Source organism: Silene latifolia, chromosome 1 (assembly GCF_048544455.1).
Source record: "Silene latifolia isolate original U9 population chromosome 1, ASM4854445v1, whole genome shotgun sequence".
NCBI classification, from domain to species: Eukaryota; Viridiplantae; Streptophyta; class Magnoliopsida; order Caryophyllales; family Caryophyllaceae; genus Silene; species Silene latifolia.
Window position 1 is genome coordinate 188217831 of NC_133526.1, and position 20369 is coordinate 188238199.

The 20369-nt window shown below is 36.8% G+C and overlaps 1 protein-coding gene and 1 long non-coding RNA gene across 7 annotated transcripts; one reads left to right on the forward strand and one right to left on the reverse strand.

Annotated features, from left to right (window-relative positions):
* Nucleotides 1-8408: 8408 nt before the first annotated feature.
* LOC141613732 (uncharacterized) lies at nt 8409-11582 on the reverse strand. 6 transcript variants are annotated; one of them, XR_012529272.1, is made up of 6 exons: nt 11318-11569; nt 10315-10418; nt 9546-9678; nt 8884-8978; nt 8725-8776; nt 8409-8621 (listed from the first exon to the last, which is right to left on the reverse strand). It is a non-coding gene; the product is annotated as an uncharacterized LOC141613732 (long non-coding RNA). The 6 variants fall into 6 exon arrangements; XR_012529273.1 differs by adding an exon at nt 9076-9155 and having other exon boundaries at nt 8884-8996; nt 9546-11582; XR_012529270.1 differs by having other exon boundaries at nt 9546-10811; nt 11318-11574.
* A 745-nt stretch (nt 11583-12327) lies between these two features.
* Nucleotides 12328-14637, forward strand: LOC141617131 (E3 ubiquitin-protein ligase SPL2-like). Its single transcript, XM_074434330.1, has 5 exons — nt 12328-12778; nt 13572-13634; nt 13844-13981; nt 14093-14229; nt 14382-14637. The coding sequence occupies exons 1-5, from the start codon at nt 12446-12448 to the stop codon at nt 14539-14541; spliced, it is 831 nt and encodes a 276-aa protein (XP_074290431.1). The 5' UTR covers nt 12328-12445; the 3' UTR covers nt 14542-14637.
* Nucleotides 14638-20369: the final 5732 nt, after the last annotated feature.

Below are 20369 nucleotides of genomic sequence, written 5' to 3' on the forward strand. Positions count from 1 at the left end.
TCAAATATATTTTAATAATATTATCCTAATATGAGTAGATTAAAATTATCAAATAGATAATAGAAATCAATATCTATCTATCTATCTATTTATATTATTAAAGGAAGCTTTTTTCGAGCGATTATAGAGAGTCCAACTTTCTCGAACTACTTTCAAGCAAAAAAAAATATTAAATTGTCGTGCGGTTGAGAGTTGTACTCTAATTCCATCATGTTTGTCATACAACTCATTATTGGAATAAAAAAATTTACAATGAGAGATACCCGTGTGTTTAATTGGTGTTTCACTGTTTCTTACTATAAAGTATTTCTAATTCTAAAAGATAATAATGGAAGTTCATTATTAGAAAAGTTCTACCATAATTAATTGATCTTTTAATTAAGATATGCTAAAAAAACTTCTATCATCTTATGCATTACGTAGAAGTTGATTAATATTATGTATTTGAGTTGTTTACAAACTACAATTTTATGTCTTATGAGAATAATAACATTAACCAAATACAATTACCTAAATTTGCATATATATAATTCCTTATTATGTCAAAGTTTACCAAAACCATGATGAGTCTCCATGTTTATTTATTGCTCTTTTTATTCTTATTTTTTGGTCTCTAACTACGTGCCATTTGGTTGACTTTGTTTTGCAGGTACACAAAAATTCCGGAGAGACGGTCTCTCAATAGCGTTATTGAGAGACCTCTCACATGATGGTGTTAGGGCCCCACTTAATTTTTTTTTTCCTATTATGTCTCTCACTAAATTACTGAGAGACTGTCTCTCATGAGACATATTGAGGCAGGTAATATGCACAATTGATAAAGAATTCGTGATTCTACTTGCATTGAACGCATTTAGAACAGTTCGTAGATAACCTTGCAAACGGATGAACTTCCGATAATCACTGTGGGTTCGTAATTCTTAGTTGTGAAAAAGTTCTACTTTTGCATGATTTCTAACATTAATTTTAGTTGAATATGTATGGTTAAATGACACAAGTTTATTTCATTAACACTGATATGGCCATTCTGGTCTCCGGTGAAGTATTTCACATGAGCTGTGACGAAGTTTACACAATATCGACTGAATCTACGAAACAGTTTACGTCTTACCCAACATAGTTTTTGAACAGCCTAAAGCTGCACTGAAGGTACCTCGTGTTCAGTTATGGCCAGTTATATGTAGCAGCTTCAAGGACAACATCCCCGGAAGGTATAAAGCTTTTCATCGACGATTCAACTCAGGAGTACAAAAGTCATACGAGAAACATCGTCTATAATTTTTCTTTTTCAAATCTACAATCTATGTGCTAGGTATTACAAACTATATCAGTTGCTTCTTAAGAAGAATTGTGTAGATTACTCAGCTAAGAAATGCTTAATTTAAAGTTTGAAGAAATGCAAACGGAATATTAATTCTAACAAATTACACATTATTAAAGGCAGGTGAACACCACTGTTATTCATTTCCAAAAATATATGCAAAATCAAGACACGCAAACAGCATTTTATAACAACATTGATGTCATGTCAAAAATAAATGTCTCGATGGTCGTTGTTTATAAGACGGTTACTTATTGGGGAAATGCTATATACAACCCAATGGGTTGTATTTAAGCATTTAATACCCTTCCAAATTTGGTATTAATTTAGAAATTAGAGAATAAATTACACATTAATCAAGGCAATTAATGCATATATTAAGTGTTTATTTCCTTTTTTAGTTTCTTAAATACAACCCATTGGGTTGTTTTTAGCATAACCCTATAGAGTAATAGCTTAGCACCAAAAAAAAAAGGTTTATTTAATAAGAATACTCCAACCTATTGAGGTACTTCCCAAAATACTCTGACCTCTATTTTAACTACCAATTAGGGATGTCAGTGGGGCGGGTTTTGGCGGGTCTCGCCCCGCACCCGCCCCACTTGGGGCGGGCGCGGGTAATGATTTGACGGGTCATGGGGCGGGGATGGGTTTCAAAAGTATCATTCGTCGCGGGTCGTGGGGCGGGGATGGGTATCACATGAAACCCGCCCCATACCCACCCCGCCCCACACCCACCCCGCCCTCCCCACTCCGCATGTCCCCGCTCCGCTTATACCCGCCTCACTCATCTCCAAATCACCAACCCACCTATAATAAGTAGTAGTAATTATACTATAATAATAAAAGAAAATTATAACAAGAGGATAAAAAGCCCAAACCAATGATACTTGGTAAGAATGCTAACGGAGCTTTAGATGATTTGAGGGAACAATGAGTGAAGCTCTGTTAATTTGATCAAGTAGCTTTGTTTACTTTGGACATGCGTTTCATTGTTTGTAAAACTCTTTCATGATTTGAAAAACTTGTGTACTAGTTAATTGAATGTATATTTTGCGAAAACTTATTTGTATAAGTAGTACGACTAGTATATTTTAGATTTTAGATTTATATTTTTAAAAATTGTTTATGAGGAGATAGGTAATTTGGCGGGTCAACGGGTCCCCGCGGGGCGGGGACGGGTTTGAAAAGTTCAACCCGCCGCGGGTCGCGGGGCGGGTTTGGGTACGCATTATAGACTCGCGGGGCGGGTGCGGGTTACCCCTCCTCCGCACCCACCCCGCCCCATTGACATCCCTACTACCAATATACCCAACTTTTATACCCTTTTGCTTTCAATAGAATTGGTCATTTTTTAACCTGTTGTAGCAGGTAAAACGTAGCGTGGGTCCAACCTTTCTTCTTAAAACCCATCTTCATCTTCCTCCTCTTACCCTTCTATGCTAACCTGCAATTTTTTTTTTCCAAATTTCCTCAGGGAAACTCAAATCCACCAGACAAGACCACCCCTCAACTCAATCTTTTTACTGACATAGTTGAATTATAGGATACAACAAATAAAACCCCATATTTTATGCTCCTGGGGGAATCTAGGCGAGAATGTGGACGCCATAATTGCCGAACTTACACATAGGGCTCATTACTCATTAATTACCCAGATTATACAATCTACAAATTATTCTATATGCTAAATCTAAACTAATGCAGCTCAAATGGGACAATACCAAGACTTTCGTAAACATAGCAGAGAGATCGTTAAGCATCCAGAAGCACAATGCACCTACTCCTCAAGCTAAAAGACCCTCTAAATTGGTCAGAAATGCCCAAAAACAAGCAGCAAAATATGAAATTCACCGTATCCCATCGCTAATTGTGAGAGCATAAATTAAAACAATGAGTTAAATCACTTTAATCCCGCAAATCCCTGCATTCAACAAAAGTTAAGTTCCTTCCACTTAAAGTCAATTACTTTATCCCTAAATCTGTACACCCATAAAAATAGCACCTTATACTCACTTCGTCTCAATCATTTGTGTACCTTGAATTAAAATACCCAATAATAACATATTGCAAGGTTAAACATTCACTACTCAATAATTAATCTTTGAAATCGGAAAATAGGCGAAAATGGTTGCCTAGGACTCAATGATTTTCCGCGTTTTGGAGAATATGAGAATAAAAGAATATCTATGGCGTATTTGGTGTTTTGAAAAATAAAGTAAAATAATGGTGTTTATCTAAAGTAGACGAGAATAGGAGAAAAAGAAAAAGCAACCGGTTCAACAGGTAGCTGTTCACCTGTTTTAATATAAGAAGAGGGGTGTAAAAGTTGGGTATATTGATAGTTAGAATAAGGTTTGGAGTATTTTGAGAAGCACCCCAATAGTTTAGAGTATTCTCATTAAATAATCCAAAAAAAAATATAGAGTAATAGCTAGATGAATGTTCCACTATTCATGTTTGTTTGATTGCAACTCAATTTAGTTTTTCATGTCTACTTATTGGTATTATTATGCAAGATTTCTACCATATTATAGAGTTTAATTTTAATGAAGAATCCACCTCTTTATTTGGAGTTAGGGTAGTATATGCTTACTATGATTCTGCTTATCGGTATGAAATCATAAATTTTAGTCATGTTATGGATAATACGATTATGGAGGGGTTACTGCTAAGATTTGTAATTTAGGTAAAAGCAATTATGCCTTTCATTGATAATTCGACCGGTATTTATAGTACATAGCAAATGAGGGTTTCTGCCCAAACTAATAATACGATATAAACATAAAATAATCACGGGCCTTGATAGCTAGCCCAATATAACTTATTAGTTACAAACTTACAATTACAAACAAAAAATTTCATAATTGGTATTGAAAGGATTCATCAATAAAGATACAATATAAAGGTCCCAGAGTGGCGAATATATGATCATACGGATTACGATTTACGGAGTAGTATATTAGTAATATTACGATTATTATAAAATACTTTTATTGAAAGATTAGTAGTAAAAGTATTTCCTTATAAAATATTTTTTCTTTTCCTTTTTATAAGCGGACAAAATAGTAACCTTTATGATAAACTTTTTTTTACCTTATCGAATCTCAAAGGTGTATACAGATTACAGACCCACAAAAAAATAAGATAATTATTATAAGAGATAAAGTGCACTCCGTAATGTTAAACAAAGTGAACATTGATTGTGTAAGTTTAGAAAAATATTAGCGTAACAATGTTTGGTTGAATAAATTGTTATTAACATAAAAGGTTTACAAGAGACGAGTTAATGTTACGAAAAATTCTTGTGTTTTACGGGAGGATCGTCGTTACTGAATTTATACTTTACTAATACGACGTATAAGCATTAACTACACATCTTGCACAATAAAAATGCATTAGGACGCGCAATCAACATGAGAGGGACTTTGAGATTTGTAGTAATTTTCTATAACGTGACGTTTATCAGTTGTTTATAAAACATAATATTACAAGTGGTCCGTGCATTGCACGGGCATTAAATCTAGTTAAAAGTAAAATAAAAACACTTATTATATATTGTTCTTAACATAAAATTATTGATTCAATATTAAATAAATAAAAAATATATATGTTTTTTTTTTTGGATAAAAGGAACATAATCAATTCACAGAAAGAAATCAGTTACAATACATCACCGGGGGGGGGGGGGACAGCCCCACTCAAAGCAGCCCCGCCGGAGACTAGAGTCCACAATAGAGTAGTGAGCAATAGCATCGGCAACGCGGTTGGCCGATCTCTTCTCAAAAACCAGCTTCAATTGGGGAAAGTCCTGCAGAAGATCCCTACACTCAAGAATAATGTTAGTAAGGGGACCGCAGGGAGCCTCAGGACGCAAAATAGAGTGAACGGCATTCAAACAATCAGAAGCAATCAAGACGTTGTTTACAAGGACACTATACCGCATAATCCCATCACGAATGGCAAGGACCTCGCACTGAAACGGGTTCAAAGCGGAAACACGGGTAGACCAGCCCAAAACCCAAGAACCGTCAGAGTCTCTAATGACACACCCAAGGCTATCTAAGGAAGAGGAGGAAGAGAAGGCCGCATCGACATTGGTTTTAAGCCAACCACGTGGAGGAAGGGCCCAACTAATAGGATAGCAAAAGGCATCAAGAGAGGTAGTGGTGCACGGTGAAACAAAGGTGTGGTCATGAGCACGGGTCCAGGCCGAGGCCTGAGACGACACGGAGAGACAAAAGGCGGTTAAGGGGAGGGGGTTATGGGAGGAAAAAATCGAATCACAACGTCTAAGCCAGATGCGCCAGATGAAGAAGGAGAAGACGGTGTTCCAGTGGTGGTCATTAGTGGTACAGTTTTTGAAGATCCATCTCTTGAGGTCAGAAGAAAAGAAATTCGGGGTAACATTAAGAAGAATCCAGATGCTGGAAGCAAAACTACAATCTCGGAGAGCGTGAAGGGAGGATTCGGGCAGGGAAGGGTTGGGACAGAGAGTACAAGCGGGGCTAGGAATGAAATTCCTAGAGGAGAGGAGGGCATTGTGGGGAAGTTTGTCCCACCAGATTAACCACATGAGGACCTTGATCCTAGGGAGGGTGGGGAGATTCCAAAGCCACATCATGTCAGTAGCATAGGAAGGGCACGGGGGCGGTGGGCCGGAGAGAGAGAGATGAGTGTCCCTGGTGGAGAAATCGCCCCTGGGGGCGAGGGAGGTGGTGCGCTTGTCCGGTCTGGAGGCAGAGGGAATAGGGGTGGAGAGGATTTCCGAAAGGTCCGGGAGGACGAAATCAAGGGAGTCAAGGGACCACTCACCGTTAGAGATGATGGAGCATAATTTGGCCGAGGAGGAAGAAATGGTAAGGGGGCCAGCGATGGCGAGACGAAGGGGGCCAAGACTAAGCCACTTATCATCCCAAAGCCGGATAGAGGACCCATCGCCAATGGACCAAATGAGGTGGTTTTTGAGGATAGCCCACCCGAGACCCGCATTTCTCCAAATATGGGAGCCAGCAGAGAAGGAACGGGGGGAGGGGGATATGTACTTGCTGTGAATGGCTTTGGCGCCAAAGGAAGATTTATCGACAAGAAGTTTCCTGCTCAGCTTGGTCGAGAGGGTATCGTTTAGGGGTCTGGCTGCTTTGATACCAAGGCCCCCGAGAGTAAGAGGGGGAGTGACGGTGTCCCAGTTGGCAAGATGGAGTTTCTTAGCAGAGCTAACGGACCAAAGGAAACTTCTAGTAGCTCTATCAATGTCGCGGAGGATGGAAGAGGGGAGACGGATGCATTGCATCGCATGAGAGGGGATGGCATTAAGGGTGGACTTGATGAGACAGATCCTGCCAGCTCTGGAAAGGAAGCGGGATTTCCACGAGGCAAGTTTGTTATGGATATTATCAAGGATGAAGTGGAGGTCAGATCTTTAAAGGATACGATGGTCTTTAAAGGATACGATGGTCCAAGAGTCAGAGTTAGACAAGGACAAGTCAGGACACTCTCTGCTCAAGGTCACGTTAGGAATTTTGTTAGGTGACTTGGGCTGGGGCCCAGGATGATTTGAGGGCAAACAAGTTCCATTGCAAAACCCGTGACAGAGTCTGCAAAAAAGTTGCTTTTCAGCGAGCTTGATTTCCAAAAGAGCCTAACCAGATTTTTGTAGGTGCTGGCTTGGATTGGTCGAGGTGAACGGAAATTCTAGCAAATCTGACATTATTTCTGTTCATTCCATGCATTGGGGCCGTGTTTTATAAACCCACCAATGGAATTACCAATGGCTCTAAGAATGTCGGGCCGATGGTACTCGATTGGGAGCTCCGGGAGGATAACCCAAGTGGGGATTTTTGTGATGGACGCCTTTGATGGTTGAAAATTAGGTACCCAAGGTTGAACATGGAGGTAGTGGCCTTGGATGAACCAAGGACCGTTCTCTAATATGTTTGAGCAATCAGAACTGGAATCAATTTTGCATGAGTAGAAGCCCTTACCTAACCCAATAAGTTGGACCTTGCTCTTGCAGTTCCACAGAGCTTTGACACTTGATGCGAGACGACCTGAATCGAGCGATCTACCAGTAAGCTTGATGATCAGGGTTTTTTTTCCCACTGAAGCTTGAAGGAGTTGATCACGTGTTGAGGCAAATCAACGGTCGGGTCAGGGTGGGGAAGTGGAGCAATTGATTTGGGGGAAAAGATGGGGAACTTGGTTGTGAGGGTTTTTTGTGGGGTGTCGAGAAGGGAATTTGTGAGGGCGGATTTGTAGGTGATCGGAGGTTTGGTGGTGGAATTTGGTGGTGTTTGTTTGGGGGTAGGTGACTGCATGTTAGGTGGGTTTTGGGGTGGCCGACCATCGTGCGCGGCGCTCACTAAGGGACTAATTGGGGTGTTGATAGTGGGACAAGGGGGGTTAGATGCTGAGAGAGACGAAAAGGCAGCGGTCGGCGGCGGTAATGGTGGTTCAGGATGATCGGTGGGGTTAGGCGGATTGGAATCACTCATATCACTTTACTTTATTTCTCTAGAAAGTTCTCTCTCTCATCTCTCTGATGATCTTATTATCTACGAGATTTTATTTCTCTAAAATATATATGTTAGACTATCTAACATAATGACTATCCGACATAAATTGTAACCGGCCAAAACGCGTTTTATTGAATTGACTCCAAATAACCCGAAATCGATATGACCCGACCCATGACCAACCCGAGTAACCCGATTGCCATATCTACGGCCAACCATATGGCGTGTACGAGATTACATCTCTTCCTCGGCTTTGTAAATTTCCAATCTGCGGACCCTATTTCGATAAATATTTTCTAGTCAGCACCCACTAGTACAAAAATGACATACGGCCACGGTTAAAATGGACATAAGGCTACGGTTGTACAACCGTAGCAAATCAGGGGGTAGCCTTAAGTGGAGAAGAAAAGGCTACGGTTGTGAACCGTAGCCAAAAGTAAACATAAGGCTACGGTTTTTAGCAATCAACCGTAGCCAAAAGTTGAGAAAAGGCTACGGTTATATATGAACAACCGTAGCCATTTCTTAAATTAAAAAATTAAAAAAAAAATAATGCGAGCCTACAATCTGTAAGAACATTAGAAACCAGTATTAAATTAATTAGACAAATGTTATTCTTTTGCGTTCTATTACAAGCAAATAATAAATTAATCAACGACTTTGCACACTTCAAATAGAGTACAAGAAAACTATCTACAATATTTCTTCCCATAAAGTGTAAGCCTTCATGAGACAGCATCTACCATCTGGAGGACTCGTCTGCAACAAAAGACTCGTCTGCAAGACTGCAACATTAACAAATTAAAGATACCGACTTCATTTGTGAGTGTATATAGTTTCATTACTTGATAGAAATAGGACGACATGAATTTATTCGTAATTACTCACCTAGACCAATTCTATTGCCTCATGATCCTATCACTACCCGCGAGTTGATAGCCTATAATAATGTGTAAACAAATTAAATGTACAACAATAAAAATTCAGTAACATAGTTTGGAGTTTGTAGGCACAAATAAAACAACAAATAACGAAGAACACACATACATTATGAAGGCAGTAGTAGCCGAGATAGGTATGAATGTAGTCTCGGACAAATCCAACCTAATTAGCCAGAATCCTCCAAGTATATTAACATTATGCTGCAAATTCACAAGGTCCTAACGTCAGTAGGATACAAACCGCACACAAATAAACTTTGTGATAAACTATCAGCCGACAAAAAAAAAATCCACATACTTCAACGAGTTAACAAGTTGAATGAAGGTAAAGGCATCCGTAATCGACTATCCAAAGGAGGCGCGAGAAAAGAACACAACCTAAAAGACATTAATTACTAGGGTAGAATATAAATTAAATATATGATTTAACTAGGTTAAGATATATTATTTCTATATGATCTTCTACTGCATTTTGCAGTGTAAACTTATAGCATAAGTTTCTTTGTAATGACTAATGACTAATAGAATAAGAACTCTAAATGCTGCCTCTAAAGCTTACTTCCATTGCATACAACCTAAATTACGGCTTCTTGTTCTTACAACATATACTTTTTCAACTCAACACTTGAAAGTTAAAGACCTCATAACATTTAACAAAAGACAAGAAATAAAATCTAAATTTTTATCATAATGGACTCAGATCAAGCATGTGGAAGTAAGTTGTGGGAAATGAATTAACCAAAAGAAGTAACAAGAAAAATTTAGTACCTGAAGTATCAGTCCAGATTATATCTGAATGGAGTAAACATTATGCTTAATTCTCACTGGAAAGAATCATTAGTATGGATTTATTGTCCATGTATCATCTCTTTGTTGGCTTAATTTATGTGGGAAAACATATCTGCAAATGCAACAAATTATATTTAGTAGCATCAATTCAAAAGTACATGCACTTAAGAGATTGCTCGTCCGGGCAGAAATGAAGTAAGAACCTATCGATAAATGGGTTGTCAATGAAGCACGCTACATTCTCAACACCTGGTAATAAAGTGACACTAAAAGCATGCCAAAATACCTCACTATGAATTCAAATAACACAAAACTAAGCTCGCAAAAGGTTCACACAAGCTAGAAGTTAATGGACCGGTGAGTCCTATAACAAGCCAAAGTTAAGACAAATTGTAAATATGTGAATGAATGAAGAAATGCCAATAAGGGGATTAAATCCGTCGACCGTTGATCCGAATCAATCATAAAAGAGCACAAATAATACTTTTGTGCAGTGTGAGCTTTTGAAAAGTATACCCACTACTAGTCTAAACACATCAGTAGAGTACCTCTCAAATACAGTTTCAATAGTATCCCTGTTGTGCACAATAGTGTACTAATGTCCATACAAGTCATCAAGGAAGTAACATCGAAAGTTGGGATATGATTATTAAAAACATAGAGTCAATATAGTATAAGCAATGCATAGTAGAAAAGTAGATGTTGGAAAAAGAGAGAGAAAAAAAAAAGACGGTAGAGGAGGATTCACCTATGCCCTTAACTTGGAGTCAATATACGAGCTGGCGGTTTGGCACATAACTCTGATCTCCAGTGGTCCAAGCTTTTTCCTTGCTTCTTCTTGATTAGCTTACACTATTAATTAATAAGTATATGGAGCAGCATTGGTGTAATTGTGGGGTGTGAAGTTAACTTCCGGGGTTGGAAACATAATATGAGCATAAGAGGATTTCACAATCACAAATTCCCATTGAAGACGGGCACTATCCGTCACAAGCTGAAAACGGATAGTGCCCCTCTCACAATATGCAAGTGGCATTATATATGGGGTGCTCCATTTCTCCCCCAATTGCCCTCCCACTTGCCTTATTGTGAGAGGGACATTACCCGTCACAAGCTTGTGACGGACGTGACGGATAGTGTCCGTCACAAGCAAGGCGCTATGTTTCACAATAGACAAGGTTTAGACGACGCAACCTGCCTAATAAAGTACAGTTAACTAGGACAGCGGTAGCCAGCTCGAACATCCTGTATTATTCAAATCCTAATATAAAAACAGTGTTTATAACCATTATAGCCCAAATCAATAAGAATGTCTTACACTTTGATTTAATTTCGTACTGAGTAGTATATTGATTAAATTCGTAGTGAGTAAATGCAACCTATACCTTTGCTTTATCTTCCACCTTACTATGGCACTACCTCATCAAACCTCATTGAAATGTTATGCTTATCCATAATTCAGAGTAATTTATATAAATAATCACAAATCCCTTTGAGAACTAAAATAATTCTGCTTAAATCAACACGCACTTCAAAATGCAGTCTTACACAGTTACACTACACATAATGTTTGATTTTAATCGATTAGGATGATTAAAAAACCCTAACCCTAATCTCTAACACGATTAAAAAAACTAAATTCCTAAGCCCTACATGATTTTAAAACTGAATTCAAAGATAAATTAGAACAAATAAGGGAAAAAGAGGAATCGCAATGATTTTTATTATAAAAAGAAAAGAAAAACACATACATGGTAGACGACAAAAAGACGATATCGGGTAAAGGTAGGTGACGATATCGGCAACGGAATTCGAGCGCATTAAAGATGAGAATAGGCGGTCGACGATTGAAGGTGATGAATACTCGGAATAGATGACCGGACAACGGTGGATTCGAGTGCTTTGAAGGTTCTTCGTCATCGCAGGGGAATTAGAAAAAAGTGTGATTGTGTGGCCCTTAACCTTATCGGATATCAGATTTCATATACGACTTAAAGAGAAGTAAATTAATGGATTGTGGGCCTTGTATCCCTTATTTTATTATCAGTGGCTAATTAGCTACGGTTATTGAATAACCGTTGCTTTTAGTGTGTATAAAGTAGTTTTGGCTTCGGTTATAAGGGTGAACCGTAGCCTTTTCTTTTTTATCTATATATTTGGCTACGGTTGTTACCAATGACCGTTGCCTTTTCAAATAGGCTACGGTTATTTTCAGCAACCGTAGCCTTTTCTACTTGCCTAATGTCATTTTTCTACTAGTGACCATTTGGCTAATTTTTCAAATTTTACATTATTAAAAAAACGTTTCTATAAATTCAGACATTTACTTTTTCTTTAGTGGGTTATCCTTGTTATATAAAACAAAAGGTTGATTTTTTTTATTTTTTTTAGTCTAACGAAATGCACATCTAATCGCATTACAATAGAAGGGATGGATGATTTGAAATCGTAACCTATTGTCTACAATACTACAATATATATACCTCCGTCTTTTGCTAAATCTTTCCAAAAGAAATTGTTTTGCAATAAAGTATGAATTTAATACCCCGTCAAAAAAAGTATGAATTTAATAAATCTTCCTAAAAAATTCTGTGACAAAAGAAACAACAAAAAAATACTAAATAATTGTAATATTTGTTTAATTAATTTATCTATCTTTGATATAATTTCCAATTGTGTTAAGGTTTCTTGAACAAGAAGTTTACACAACTTCAAATTCAAAAACCTATAAATACTCCTCAAATAACATCGTACACAAACCATAATACTTTTAGCTCCTCTACATCATATAATTTCCATAATATTACCCTAATACTTTAGAAAAACCGTAATTATAATTATTACTCTGTATTATTCTATCAATTCAACTTAACCTAGAGATGGACGTGACTTTAGTGCAAATAGCTGCCTTTGTATCAAGCATAGGAACCTTCTGTGCATCAAGGGTGATGAACGCAGAAGCGAAGCGAACTCTCGATCAAATCGCTAACCTAAGTTCCATTCCCGATGTACCTATTGGTGTCGCTTCCGCAATGGTACCTAACCCGAATGCCAAGAGTAGACTAGTTTTGTTACGTGGTGTCGTCTTGCCCCTTTCCTCTGTCGACAATCTTGGTGACGCGGCTTCTCCTTCGCAGACGTCTGATGATAATGCACTTGTATCAGATACTACTCATGGTCTTGAGGCTGTAGTCATTGTGAGCCAAACCAAGGTTAGCTTACTCATACTCCTATTTTCTACAACTTGGGCATCGTTTAGTTCATAGAGGAATTAAAATCATGTGTTAATTTGTAATTTACATGATTTTAATTCTTACATTATAATTCACATGAATTGTTTGAGTAACACATGACAGACTCGAAATTTAAAAGTGATAGCTTCACATGATGAATTACATTAATGTATTTGGTTACTAGGTGGCATACTAGAAATTTAGAAGGCATAGCCTCAAGTCATAAATATATTAATTCACATAAATTGCATTAACTTGTTTAGTTACTAGTGGACAAGACTCGAAATTTATAAAATATCGTCTCAAGTCATAAATATACCTATAATTCACATGGATGGTTGTTAGGTGGCAGACTCGAAATTTAGAAGGTATAGCCTCAAGTCATAAATATCCTAATTCACATGAATTGCATTAACCTGTTTGGTTACCCGCTAACAGACTCAAAATTTAGAAGGAATAAACTCAAATCATAAATATACCAATTCACGTGAATTGCATTAACCTGTTTGGTTACCACGTGGCAAACTCGAAATTTAGAAGGCCTCCTCTAAGTCATAGTTTTTCATGAGATTTGAACCTGACACTCTTAGCAATTTCACCCAAACTTTAACCACATGTACAGATAATTACAATATTTTTGTAGCAAAATCGACTGCTTATTTATTAAGCGATTTTACTATATTTTTTTGTAGTGTATAAGTGATTTATTTTGTTTTATATGTGAATTGATTTGACAATCTGACACTAATTTTCTATTAATCGTTTAATGAAGCACATATACAACGGAGGATGTTCACGACCCCAAATCAAACTTATATCGGATTCCCGAAAGCAGGTATTATCATTGTCGTCATCACATATCCTCAAATTAAATAGCACCGTTGTACAACATATAATAATGATATTATAACATATAACCAACCTTATTTATCACGGAGTATATCATTAAAATGAGGTACATGAAATATTACATAATGTTGTAAGACACTAAAGTAATAGACTAATTTGTGGTTTATGAATCTAATTAATAATCTTTTTTGACAGGTTCCTTTTATCATAGCGAAAGAATTGTCGAAATCGTGCAACGAATATGTATTTGTTAATTGGAAGGGTAGAGAAGATCGAATTCCTCTTGAACAAGTTAATTATAGTAAGAAAGAACTTCTTAATCTCTCACACAGGGTAAGGGTATAAACTTTTTGGGTTTGGATAATTGTATATTCTCCTATATTTGAGATTAAATATTCGAATATTAAACCGTTTTATGTTTATATAAATATGCATGTATAATAGGAACACGATCTGACAGTTGAGGAGGTAAATGAAGAGAAAGCCCTTCCTCAAGGCACGGTTGTTACTGCCTTGGGCTACCTAAATTCAGACAAAGGAATTCCAACTATCGAGCCCTCCGAATTACACTCTTTTTTCCTGTAAGCAAATTAATTACTCCCTATTGTATTGTAGAGTATTTTCTCCGTCTTAATCATTTATTTACTTTATGTCACGTACTCACGTGTATATAAGTGTAACATTGTAACAATACCATAATTTTGAGTTTTTGACAAGTAAGTTATTCATGTAGCACAACCAAGAGCAAGGAGCAAATGATCGAAGAACTATCGAATCAAGTCGAAGAGATATCATTCCAGGAGCGTATGTGTGCTGGGATTTCAGCTTGTTTAGTAGGCTTACTCATCGGCACCTTCATTGGAATTCCCTGCAAACGAATTCATTATTATTAAGTCTCCTTTAAAAAAAAAAAAATAAGGTTAGCATAATCTTAAAACGGATGTACCCGTCTTAAATAAGAATTTGTGCTTAGAACCTGCTTTAGTAGCTAATCCTACTTATTCCATCAAATTTTCTATATATCTCATATTTTATATGTTTTGCATTTCTTTAGTGATTTATAAACGATAACAAAGTTTATTATTATTATTATTATTATTATTATTATTATTATTATTATTATTATTATTATTTATTATTATTATTATTATATGCAAAGAAAATTACGTTTGATCTACTCATTCTATCCTACGTTTTACTATTTTTTAGGTATTTGATACTTAAAAGGTGGTGATGCGCCACCTGGCGCCGAATCTCGACGTCACCATAATTTTTAGAAAAACAATAAAATGAAAAATAGATTATTTATTTTCGTTTTTGTGCCAAATTTTAAGGGTAATTGTGTAATTTTATATCTAATCCATTAAATCAAACACTTGACTAAATCAAATTTCTAAATAAACTTTTACACCAATTTGATCGTCGCCAGTAATTACGTTTTCTCATCACCAAACGTTGTACATAATTCATCTACTTCGTTTTTCATCTAATGGATCTTTATCTACAAGCCAGCCAACAAAAGAGAAAATTTAATATAATTCACAGGTGAATTATAAGACGCTGAAACAAATCGATCGGGTCGGAATTATTGTCCGTATATTTGACAGGTTTGCATACCCACACAAGCACAAGTAGATAACGTCACTTAACTAGTAAATTTAAGTATTGGTAATTGGTATTAATTTGTCTCCATCACATGAATTTGATCATATATATATATATATATATATCCATCATTATTCAATGGAAAGATCAGATGGTCTTCTTTGGTTGATGAAGAGCTTTAAAATTGCTTTAACTATGGCGTTAATGAACCAAGCATTGAAATTTTCTTTTATCTTCTTAGTATAATAAGAGTTTTTCTAACATGTGCTCTAAGGACTAGGGCAAAGCATGGACCAAATATTCGAACTGAAACCGATTTTGGATCGGATATTCGTATCTGAAACTCACAAATTTCATTATCCGATATCTGATCCGAAACATCCGGATATCCAATTTTTAGTATCCGAAAATTTCGGATCGAATATTCAAATATCCGTTATCCGATCCGATTTAAAGACTATTACTTTATCTGTATTTTTCTTTATGTTGGAAATCCATTTTCAATGTAAACTTTTTACAATAATTTGACTCTAAATCTTCCTTACTTTTACATCCCAGCAAATTTCTTTTTGGACATTGGACTAAAACAAAATCTAGTGGTAGAAATCATATGTAGTCATAAATCTAATAAACTATCGGATATCGGATATCTGAAAAATTTTAAACTACTATCCGATATCTGATCCGTATCTGAAAGTTCCAGATCGGTTATCCGATCCGAATTGCTTTCGGATCAGATATCCACTTTTTCGGATCGGATCCGGATCAGATATCGGATCAGTTTGGATAATCAGATTTTTTGCTCAGCCCTACTTAGAGCACATGTTAATAAGTTAATTAGAGAAACTTTGTTGAGAATAAATCATAAAAAATAGATGTACAAACTCATATTTACCATAATTAGTGAAATATTCTCAACAAACTTTCTATAATTAATTTATTAACATGTGTCCTTAGGACACAAGTTAGAAAATTTGTAATAATAATAATAATAATAATAATAATAATAATAATAATAATAATAATATCGAGGTGTACAAGATATTATGAGATCTACCCAGGATCATTGTTATGGTTATACTTAAATCATTCTATCTGAAAAAGACATGATATATGTATTTGTTTGAGAGGTTGCTTTTATAATAGCGAGACAAATATCGAAACCATGCAACGAATATGTATTTGTTAATTGGGACGGTAACGAAGACCTTGTTCCTCTAAAACAAGTTAGTTGTACTATGAAACACTTAATCTCTCTCCAAAATTATAAGTTTTCTCCTAATTACAGGTTATATTTGTAGCGAATTAGAGTGTATTTTATACGTAAGCGTAATGAAAAATATTATGTGAAAAGAGTAAGACGATAATAATAAACTGCACTCTTACAATAATTTTATTATCACCCAAATAAATTGGAAATATACCAATTACAAATAAACACTCACACTCTTAACTCACTAATATTTCTACGACTCACAAACTCTCACAAACTCTCTTATTGTTTGTTTTGTTTTTGTGTGTTCTGAGTACATTGCACATCACAAAGCTATCCTATTTATACTACACAATACACTATTGAAATAATGGCTTGATTGGCTTCTACACACAAAGTCTTACACACATGTGTAAAATAAGTAAGGTAGATGAATGCTATTCACTTCTTTGACTTAGTTACCATACTTTTGCTGCTACCTTGTTTTATTGCTTTGCCATGGACGGTGGAATAGCTAAGCTAGTGAGTAGGAGTTGATTAGTTTTAACACTCCTCCTCAACGACTACTCTCATATCAGAGTTAGTCTAGAAGTCATACCAAGTTGCATTCGGAACTTCTCAAACTTTGGTCCACTGAGACCCTTGGTAAAGATATCTGCCACTTGATCATCGGTCTTGACATAGTCCAGATGAATCTCACCTCTTAAAACCTTCTCTCGTACAAAATGGTAATGTACTTCAACATGTTTTGTTCTAGCAGGAAAAACTGGATTTTCTGCTAATCTCATTGCTGACATGTTGTCACAATAAACCTTCACTCCAGAATAAACTGGTTGATATAGATCCTTCAGGAGTTGTGTTAGCCATACACACTCTTGTGCCGCCATCGCTCGCCGCCCTATACTCGCCTCTGTACTCGACAATGATACGAAGAGGTTGCCTCTTACTACACCACGAAACAAAGACCGAAACCAAGACTAAACGCATACCCGGTAGTTGATCGACGTGTGTCGTGATCACCGGCATAATCAGCATCACAATACCCGTGAATTTCAGACAATTCACCACTTGGGTACAATATTCCATAGTCAACTGTTCCTTTAATATACCTCAGTATACGTCGTATTGCTTCCAAATGAGACTTCTTTGGATTTTGCATGAAACGACTAACCACACTTACCGCGTAAGCGACATCAGGTCGAGTCAATGTGAGATATATAAGACTTCCCACGAGTTGTCTATACATCGTCACATCCTCTAAATCTTTTCCCTCTGTAGAACACAGTCTAACATTAATCTCGGTTGGAGTCGACACTGGTTTGCAATCGAGCATCCCGTACTTCTCCAAAATATCCTGGGCGTATTTCTGTTGACAAAGAAATATCCCACCTTTGGTTCTGTCTACCTCTAGACCAAGAAAATGCTTTAGCTCTCCAAGCTCTTTCATATGAAACCTTATTGAGAGATTTGATCTTATTTGATGAATCTCTCTTTCATCGTCTCCAGTGATGATAAGATCATCCACATAAACAAGGACCACTGATAACTTTCCATCTCGAGCTTTCACAAACAAGCTCGAATCTGCACGAGCAACTGAATAACCACTTTGCAATAAAAATTCAGCTATCTTACCATACCATGCTTGTGGCGCCTGCTTCAATCCATAAAGAGCTTTCTTCAACTTACATACATAATGTTGATCAGAACTCTCAAACCCTTTTGGTTGATCCATGTTGTGGACAGCGGGGGCCACGGGGGCGCTTGGGAAACATGCGTTTGCATTTGTATGGAGTCGCCACCAATTTTTATGGGAAATTGGAACCGTTCGAGTACCTCGTGTCATGTCAAGACACAAAGTAAAGACATGAACACTAGGCAATCGTTACCCTTAGCATTCTATGTCTAGAATGACTCTCGTGGATGCCAATGAACACGGGTGTTCACAGATATCTGGAGTAAGGGGTGAGGGTACGTATTAGGAAGCTCTTTTGATCGAACACCTAATCCCGCCCGCCTCGATAGCGGCCTCTACTAATGATTAGGGAAGTTATTCGTACTTGATATATCGTCGATTATATGCATGCAATGCAACATCCATTGTTTTGATCCTAGCATGTGAGAATTAGGCTAAGTCGGTGAAACACGTAATTAGCATACAATTGGGTCGAAGTAGGATTTAAGTTCAATTACATGTGAAAACATACAAGCAATACAAGAAATACAATAATTATAAATTACAATGATAAAAATTACATTAATTACAATGGATTAGGCGATTTATGTCGAAAATACCTTTAAAACGGATAATTTGAGAAAAAGGATAAAGGAAAGAAATAAATTAACGAACAGGAATCAGCGTGATATTACGGATAATAGTTAATTAATACGTAGTCTAAACAAACTAGGTCAAGGCAGAAACGGAGTTCATGGACAGAACTCAGCCAAGAACAGGCGCAGCAGAGCTGCGTCCTTTGGGAATAGCGCGCAGACGCGCTGTTCCTTCCTTGGCTCGGATTCTGGGCGTGAAGCCGTAATTGCAAGTCATTAATGTTGATTGGTGATTTTAAGGATCGATTAAATTATTTACTCGGATGAAAGTGATTAGCAGGTTATTTAACATATGAATGGGTCATAAAATCAATAAAATATGAGTAAGACGGAATTGAACGAATTAACACAAGATGGAATAATGACAGAAGTGAAAAATATTAACAAACTAAACAAATTAATTCAATTGATTAAGTTAGATACGATGGTTTAATGACGAATATGCGATGAACATGTGAATAAGCAGATGAAAACTATATCAAAGACGAATCCCAGAAACCCAATATTGACGAATTGAATCTCTACAACCCGGAATTGAATTTAATGACGAAAAACCCGCGAATACGAGATTATTTGGGATTTAAGTCGGATTTGAATAATAAAAACATATTAATGATGATGATTAATGTAATACATGTGAACTATATGCTATCCTAATGAAGAATTAACAAATAAACGAAACAAACAAAAGGATTTTGACGAATAACAGAGGACGGACGAAGAAGAAAGGAAGCAGGAACTGCGGCAGCCTCACGAAGAGGCGCAGCAGGAACTGCGCTCCTTCAAGAGGCGCGGCGATTCTTTGCGTCCTTTCTCGACGGTTATCTACTGGAAATCCGTAAAAAAGAGATTTTAAAACATGGTTTTAGAAATCGGTTTTAATGGAATTTTCGACATAAACCTTACATTTGATTATACAAAAAGGTAAATACAATGAATAAAAGAGAGATTTACACCCTCAGACTTACATGTTAACGAAACGAGAAGGACTAAGATATCGATTAGTGATGCTCGACGCGAATGCAAAGAAAGTGTCCTCGTAAGAGGAAAACGATTAATTAATTAAGTTGATTATTGTGTAGTTGGTCAAATTGGTCGGTCATGCAAACGGGGAGGCTGGTACTCAGAAGGATCCGAGCTTACGTGGTCGAAAGTTCAAGCACGTAGACGCCAAAAAGTAAGAACAAAGTCTAGAATGCAAAGGGAGAAGAGAAGGGCGGACACTCGCGTGAGAAATATGAGGAGCGAAGGCTCCTATTTATACTAATCACGTGAAGGAACTAGGGTTTCGGAGACTCTTTGGAAGTGAATCTCGGAAAGATATGAAAAAGATACGAGAAATATGCGAGAAAAGGGCACGGGAAGAGGCGCAGCCCATCTGCGTCTCTTGGAAGAGCGCAAAGACTGCTTGCGTGCGTTCCCAAGTGGTTTCCTCCGAGAAGAAAGATCTCCGTGTTTGAGTTTTGGTAGGACGGAAATAATTCGGTTTTCCTTAATATCTTATGTGAATATTACGGGAAATTGCTTACTAAAAGATAAAATTTATGAAATATGGAATAGAAATATAAGGAACAT